General features: G+C 64.4%; 2 protein-coding genes across 2 annotated transcripts; one reads left to right on the top strand and one right to left on the bottom strand.

Annotated features, from left to right (window-relative positions):
• Window positions 1-170: 170 nt before the first annotated feature.
• Window positions 171-2,657, top strand: NKIRAS2 (NFKB inhibitor interacting Ras like 2). The gene is made up of 3 exons (XM_085310391.1): window positions 171-334; window positions 649-890; window positions 1,374-2,657. The coding sequence occupies exons 1-3, from the start codon at window positions 241-243 to the stop codon at window positions 1,611-1,613; spliced, it is 576 nt and encodes a 191-aa protein (XP_085166517.1). The 5' UTR covers window positions 171-240; the 3' UTR covers window positions 1,614-2,657.
• On the bottom strand, window positions 2,592-6,254 carry ZNF385C (zinc finger protein 385C). The gene is made up of 3 exons (XM_085310392.1): window positions 5,731-6,254; window positions 5,222-5,320; window positions 2,592-5,046 (listed from the first exon to the last, which is right to left on the bottom strand). The coding sequence occupies exons 1-3, from the start codon at window positions 5,899-5,901 to the stop codon at window positions 4,816-4,818; spliced, it is 501 nt and encodes a 166-aa protein (XP_085166518.1). The 5' UTR covers window positions 5,902-6,254; the 3' UTR covers window positions 2,592-4,815.
• Window positions 6,255-7,415: the final 1,161 nt, after the last annotated feature.

Here is a 7,415-nt window from a genome sequence, read left to right as displayed (position 1 = left end):
CCTGCCCCCCCCCCCGAGGGGGCCCTGTGCCTGCTCCTGCCCCCCCGAGGGGGCCCTGTGTCCACTCCTGCCCCCCCCCACCGAGGGGGCCCTGTGCCTGCTCCTGCCCCCCCCGAGGGGGCCCTGTGCCCACTCCTGCCCCCCCTCCACGGGGCTGCGTGCCTGCTGCCCCCCCTGACATCGTGTTTCGGCAGGGGGATCTCTCCAGCCCTGGCCGTCTGCGGAGAGCCGTGAGCCGGCATGGGGAAGAGCTGCAAGGTGGTTGTGTGCGGGCAGGCCTCCGTCGGGAAGACGTCTATCTTGGAGCAGCTGCTGTACGGGAACCATGTTGTCGGTGTGTATGGAGTGGTGGTGCTGGGTGGGGGAAGCCTGGAAGGGGCCTGTCTGCGTTCCCACTTGCTCCACAAAGCCCCTGTGGACGAGGGAAAAGACAGGGGTGAGACAGCCCTGCACTGTGTCTATATGGGGGTCGTCAGAGCCTGGCACTGTTGAGCCAGAACTGCCCCCCAAAATACACAGGCATCAGCGGAGGAGGAATGACTTGCGGCACCCTGCCACAGGCTGCCCGGCAGGATGGCTCTCCAGGCTGCGGCAGGGACAGTGCCACGGTCGGCTTCCCTGTGTCACCCCAACCCGTATCCCTTGCAGGTTCTGAGATGATCGAGACGCAGGAGGACATTTACGTGGGCTCCATTGAGACAGACCGCGGGGTACGCGAGCAGGTGCGCTTTTACGACACGCGGGGCCTGCGGGACGGCCTGGAGCTTCCCAAGCATTGCTTCTCCTGCACTGATGGATACGTGCTCGTCTACAGCACTGACAGCAAGGAGTCCTTCAAGCGGGTGGAGCTCCTCAAGAAGGAGATTGACAAATCCAAAGACAAGAAAGAGGTGAGCAACTACAATCTCCCCAAGGGAATGGGGCTGCAGAGCAGGATCTGCTCCCTTTCTTCACCAGTTCTCCCCAGAGAGACTATCCTCACCTCTGGCTTTCACAAGATGGTGATGAAGGSCTGTTCCGTAAGACCCTCAACTGTAACTGGTACCATTCTGGGATGCTTTCAGGGGAGGGTAGGGCTGGTGATTGAGATCTCTCTTCCTGCCCTTGTGGACTCAACTCTTCTGCAGGCCAATGTGGTGTTGAGTGTGCAAGTGCTCCATAGGCCCTTCTACTCTGGGGCTGGTCTGAGACACACAGTCTGAACAAGTTGTTTTGAAAAAAAGGTTGTTTTAAAGGCCTTTGCAAAGAGGAGGAATTTAGCAGCAGAACTGGGCCTGGCACTGAGGGTATTGTCAAGGCAGAGCCAGGCAGTACCAGTGGACTCTGTGCTTGTTACCTTCAGGGATTCTTCTCATCCTTGTTTTTTTGAACAGGTCACCATTGTGGTTTTGGGTAACAAGTGTGACCTGCAGGAGCAGCGCCGGGTGGACCACGACGCAGCCCAGCACTGGGCCAAGGGCGAGAAGGTGAAGCTGTGGGAGGTGTCTGTGGCTGACCGGCGCACRCTGATCGAGCCGTTCATCTACCTGGCCAGTAAGATGACGCAGCCACAAAGCAAATCTGCCTTTCCCCTGAGCCGCAAGAACAAGGGCAGCGGCTCTATGGATGGCTGAGCCTTGTCCTTCCTCCCTCTCCGTTGCCACTTCCTCTCCCTCACCTCCTTCCTTTCCCTACATTCACCTCCTGCTGAGCCTGTTTGGCATCACAGAGCCAGCGGGAAGCATGGTAGCAGGAGGAATAGGCTTCCCAGGGCCGGGGACAGTCTTTGAGGATGAGAGAGGTGACCCACCTGCCTGGGCTGGGGCAGGGACTGCTCTTTCACTGTCCACGTCCTGCAGCCATCTGAGGTGCTGCAGGAAGGCCCGAATTTGCCGAGTGACACACCTCTCCTCACAGGCCTCATCTCCCGCTCTCGGGCATGGGCTGGCAGACCTGGGGGATGCATGCTGCTCAAGGTGGGGCACAGCATGGGGCTAGCCAGCAGGTTGGGATCAGCTCCGTGTGGGAAGGCTGCCAGGCCAGAGGAAACATTCCCTGGCTGCCAAGCTGCTCAGTTCTGTATCGTACTGGTACCGCGTGAGAAGAGGCTGTTTGCTGGCCGTGCATCCAGCACAGCCACGGTCAGAGCAGCGCTCCCTTGTCCTGCTCCTGGCTGGCTCTGGGGGGATGTAGCTTTGGCCCAGGATATCACCCCCTTCCCGGCGGCGTTCTCTGCTCCTGTACATGCAGAAATGTTTGGTTCTTGGTCAAGTTGTGTGCAAGGTGTACGTCGTGCCCCAAGGAGGGCATGGTGCAGAGCACYGCCTGCCTCATCTGTTGCTGAGGGCAGAGTCAGGCCTGTGTCTCACAGTGCTTACATCCACGATCCTGTCACTCTGCTTTTGCTAAGTGCATAGTCCGTCCTAACTTGGGAGACACTGGAACTGTGCTTAGCTTGCAATGCCCTGATGCTTAGGGCTGTGGCAGTGCTTCCCGTCTGCCTGTCACAGTGCTGGCTCTCCTCTCAGAACCACAAGACAAGGGGAAGGTTTCCTGCACGTGCTCCCTTTGGCTAGTCTGGATCTAGGCAAAGATGACGAGAAAGCCCTGGCTTGTTTATACTTGTTCCTTTTATTTACTGAGTAACACAATAAAGCGATGAGATTTGATTATCAAAATATTTTCCCTTTTTTTCCCCAACAGTTATAGTACATCAAAAAATATACAATGAACATTACAGGAGGGGTACTGGCCAAGTCCCTAGAGTCTGCTTATTTCATTTTTGTGGGGGCTTTGTTTAATTACTTTTTTTTTGGAATCAAACTCTGTTCACATCACTCCAAGGTTATTTACAGAGGGGCACACGTCATTGAGCACTGTGGACTATGCCCTACTACCTAGTACAGCATATGCTAAGTCAAAGGCAGTAAATGCTTTGGATAGCACGGGAGCAGGGAGGGTCTCTCTGGCGGCAAAGGGGGAGGCGACAGAGGGATGTGTTCTTATGCAGCTCGTTGCAATATTATTGTTATTAGAAGGAATGGCTTTCAAGGGGTTAAAGTGCCAAGTGTAGGAGTGTATTAGGACTCCACTGGTGGAGGGGTGGTGGGAGCAGCCACTGCTGGCTCCAGCAAAGGCTTTTTAGAACAAAATACAAGGGAACAACCCACCAGGGCCTACCGGCTCCCGCGGGCTGGAGTATGGCCACAGCTGCGTGCTCCCTGGTCCCCCCTGCTCCTGAGGCTGATGTGTGCATGCAGGAGAGGACGTGCCGCCCTTCTCGGGTGGGGCCGTGCCGGGAGCCTGACCCTGACCGGGGAGGCAGCGTGAGGAGGGCACGGTGAGATGAGCAGGGCAGAGGCTGCCAGGAGCAGCGCGAGGGCTGGAGCTGGGGTGACCCACGGGCTGCTTGGCGTTAAGACGCTGCGGGAGCTGTGTCCCTCCCGTTACCCGCGGGGCCCCTGGCAGCGCAGACCMCTGCTGCATGTGTCCCCCTGCGCTGTGGGACCATCTCACTCTCCTGGTCTCGTCTGCTGGGAGCCTTCCTTGCCTCAGCTGCTCTCTGAGCCAGGTCTCCCACCACCCCTCTCAAGACCATTCGGTCGTCTCTACCCCCATCCTGCCATTCAAGCGCCCTCTCCCGCTGCCTCCCATCCCACTTCCCTGCACCTCTGTGGTGGCTGGGGTAGTGGGGAGATGCCCTGAGAGGATAAATCCATATCCAGAGGCTCCCTTGCCCTCCTGTCCTTGCTTGGCAGCACCCTATAGCAGCAGTGCGGGTCAGCACTGCCCATGGCTTGGATTAACGGGACCCTCCAGCAGCAGCAGCCYGGCTCTGTGCAGCCCCTCTCGCGCTGGGCAGAATTGCCTACCGTCACCTGAGGCTCCCGGCTCTCTCCTCAGACTTCTGGGAAGCAGAAGATTTCAGCCACGTGAGATCCCATCCTGAGCACCGGTTGTGCACGCCGGCCAAAACCTCCCCACGCTCCTCGCCTCGCCGACAGACACCGCTGGCAACGCGCGCTCCTGGGCTGCCGGCGGCACAGACCGACCAGCCTCTTTCCCGAGGGCTGGGGGAGAGCGTGGCCCGGCGCACGGGGCCAGGGGCCGCAGCTGGGCGGCTCTGAACCAGCACCCGGAGCCAGGGGAGGGAACCGCCTGCACGGGTCCAAGCGTCCCATCGGTTTTCTGCTCCGGAYGACACTCCCGGCTGCACAGACAGCGTGAGCACCAAAGGAAACCGCAGCCAGCAGAGACGAGGGGCGAGCTGCTCCCACGGGATTGCATAGATTGGGGTGGGTCGTCACTCCAGCGTGAGGTCCGGCTGGGTTGCAACGTTCCTGCGTATTTCTACCTACAGCAGCGCCTCGGGCAGCGCAGTAGGAGCCTGCAGCGCCGCCCTGACAGTTTTCAGGCCAGGCCGTCGCTGGGTCTTCTGAGCACAGTGTAAAGCAGATCTACGGCTGCAGGGTCGCCCCGGAGCTCCAGCCCCGGAGCACGGGGGCCGCCCCACGCGGGGGGRCGGCGCCGAGGGGGACACGGCGGGGCTGCGGGGAGAGGGTGGGGGGCACCTGCCCACCGCCCCGGCCCTGCCGTGCCGCCCGGCAGCGTCCCTTCGGAGGGGCCCGGGCTCTGCCGCCGGCCCGGAGCCGGGAGCCGGCCCCGCCGGGGTGGGGAAATGCCGATTTCCGCCCGCGCCGCGGGCTCCCGGGGCGGAGGGAAGGGGCGGCCGGAGCCCCGCGCGGCCGGAGCCCGCTCGAAGCGGGGGGGGAGCCTGGGTGCGCGCCTACGACTACGTTTCCCCCCCCCGGGAGCGCGGCGCCGCGGCCGGCGGCCCTAGTAGGGCGCGAAGACGATGGGGCCCGGCGTGGCGCGGACGTGGGCCGGCGGCGTCCGGAAAAGGGCTGGTCCGAGGATGGGCGCTTGGAAGAGGGTGGTGGCGGCGGCGGCGGCGGGTCGCAAGGCGAGGGGCCCGGGCACGGCGCACACGGCGGCGGTGGTGAGCGGGCTCGGCAGGAAGCGGGTCGCCAGCGTCTTGGTGAGGTGCTTCTGCAAAGCCAGCTTGGACTGCGGGCGGAGAGAGGCGGCGAGCGGCAAACCGTGAGCCGCCGGGCGCGGGYGCAGCCGAGCCGCCGGAGCTCCCGCGGGGCCGGAGCGCCAGCGCGGCRTCCCTGCACGGCCGCCAGCTCCGAGCGTCCGCAAAGCCACCGGGGAGCCCGCGCGGCCGGCGGGGAWCACTCACCGCGAGGGCCGCGTTCTTCTGCAGCTTGTTGTAGGGGCTGTACTTCGGCTTGGGCGGCTTCCCCGCCAGCCTGTCTTTGTGCCGCCGGCTGCTCATGTGCTGCACGGGGAGAGCAGCCCGCGTCACCGCCGCCGCCGGCGCGGAGGTATTAATCTGCGTCGCGCAGACCACCCCGCGCCGCTGCTTTTCTCGGGGCGCTTCGCCGGGGCCRCGCGAGCCCCCGGGGCCGCTGCGCCCTGGCTCAGCTTTGCAAACCCAACCCCAGCAAAGCCCGTTTCCTCCCCAGGGCGGGGAGAAGCAGCGGGGCCCGGGCAAGCAGGTGCGGGGGATCTACATCCTTAAGGATTTAAAGGGGGTGCATCATGCAAATCTGGGACGTCAGAGCCCCCCCCCCGCCCCGCGTGGCCGTCGGGTGCCGGGAGGGGACGCGGCGCCCCGGCGCGTGCCCGTTGCAGCAGTGCCCGCGCGCCTCCGAGCAGCGAGCCGCGCCGGCGGCCCGGGCTCGTCACCTGCTTCAGCTGGGTCTCCGAGTTCACGTAGATCTCGCAGACCTGGCAGTGAAACGCCTTATTCTGGATGTTGATGCTGCCCTTGTTGCCGATCCTCTTGGCCTTGTGCCCTGCCCGGGAGAGGAGCTTGCCGCGGCCTCGCCGCAGCTGGGCGCCGTGGCCCTCCAGCATCGACTTGTGCTTGGCGCCTGCGGGGAGAGGGGAAACTCGGCGAACACGGAGCTACCGCGAAGGAACCGCCGTCCCCAGGACGCCCCGCGCGGCGCCAGGCTCCAGTGCGCTCCGACCCCGCCGCTCCGGGCCGACGAGAGGCCGGMGAGGGAAGGGAGGCTCGGGAAGGGCCGCGACCTTGCCGAGGTCAGCAGCGGGCTCGGGAATAGGCTCCAGAGCTCGTGGGTGGCTGCTTGCCCGGCTGCCACCCAGCTAGCGCCCCTCTCTGCACTGCTGCCTGTTCACCCATCGGGCAGCCGCTGCTTCGCGCCCGGCCCCGTGCAACCGCTGAGCCCCGTGCAAGCCCCTGAGCCCCGTGCAAGCCCCCGAGCCCCGTGCAACTGCCGAGCCCCGTGCAAGTCCCCGAGCCCCGTGCAAGCCCTGTGCAAGCCCCTGAGCCCCATGCAACCGCTGAGCCCCGTGCAAGTCCCCGAGCCCTGTGCAAGCCCCTGAGCCCCGTGCAAGCCCGAGCCCCGTGCAAGCCCCGTGCAAGCCCCTGAGCCCCGTGCAAGCCTGGCTTGCATGCACCAGTCCTGGCTGCAGCCGGAGGACGGGGTCGCTGGCGCCGGCGGCTCCGCGTGAGGCAGCTCGCCATGCCGGCATCGCCGCACAGCAGAGCGGGGAAGCGCCATCGCTTGTCCGCCATCACCCCGGATTTCGCATCCAGCTGCCAGACACGCTCCGCTGGGGAGAAGCCGCCTTCCCAGCCATGCTCCCTCCTTCCCTGCACCAGACCTTCGGGGAAGCTGCTATTTTAAGCACGTCCTGGAGCCCGTCCGCCCGTGCCCTGGCATTAGCACGGTCTGCGGCGCTCGGCACGCGGTGGCYGTGGCGCCGCAGCATCCGAGCCGTGCCCAAGGTCACGGCGGAGCCGGCGGCAGAGCCAGGAATAGCTCGCGGGGGTTAAAGGAGGCAGGGAAGCGGGAAGCAGAGGTCGYGCACACCTGGGAACAGGGCGGCCTGTCCTGCCGCCGGCCGGCGCGGGGACCGCCAGCACGGGGGCACGCGGGTAATTTAAGCCAGCGCTAATTCATTCTATTTTTTAAGGCGCTAAGCAAGGAGCCTGTACGCTGCGTCCGTGCGACAGCCGCAGAGGGACACGAGCCCGCGAACATTTTGTTTGTTTGTCCTTTTCCCCCCAAATCAGCTCCTAAATTTGTAACCGGAGCTGACAAAAGCAAAAGGACACGTCTGCAGCTGAGCCGAGGCTCCGTCCTCAGCCGACCTCGGCGCGCGGGCACGCAGCCACCCCGGCGCAGCGCGGCTGCCGCCCCGAGGGGGGCTTTGGGCTGGGGGGGGGCTCTCCCCGAACCGGGCCAGAAGAGGGGCTTTCCCTTAAAACGCGGGTGTCGGTGATTTTTAGCACTGCACGAAGAAACCGGCGGGGCAGGAGCTGGCACTGCAGAGACCGCCGAAGCCGCTGGAGGGGCCCCGCACGGCGGCTGCCTCGCGCGGCCTTCGGTCAGCGCCAGGAG

Source organism: Rhea americana, unplaced genomic scaffold (assembly GCF_003343005.1).
Source record: "Rhea americana isolate MKP2758 unplaced genomic scaffold, rheAme1 scaffold_319, whole genome shotgun sequence".
NCBI classification, from domain to species: domain Eukaryota; kingdom Metazoa; phylum Chordata; class Aves; order Rheiformes; family Rheidae; genus Rhea; species Rhea americana.
This window is presented reverse-complemented; position numbering and strand designations above follow the sequence as displayed.

What these genes read in the sequence shown, in the direction of transcription:
- ZNF385C (XM_085310392.1), bottom strand. Translation starts at nt 5,901, where the DNA reads ATGCTGGAGGGCCACGGCGCCCAGCTGCGGCGAGGCCGCGGCAAGCTC. An exon ending in CGGAGACCCAGCTGAAGCAG is followed by an intron (nt 5,321 to 5,730) that starts GTGACGAGCCCG and finishes CTCCCCGTGCAG; the next exon opens with CACATGAGCAGCCGGCGGCA.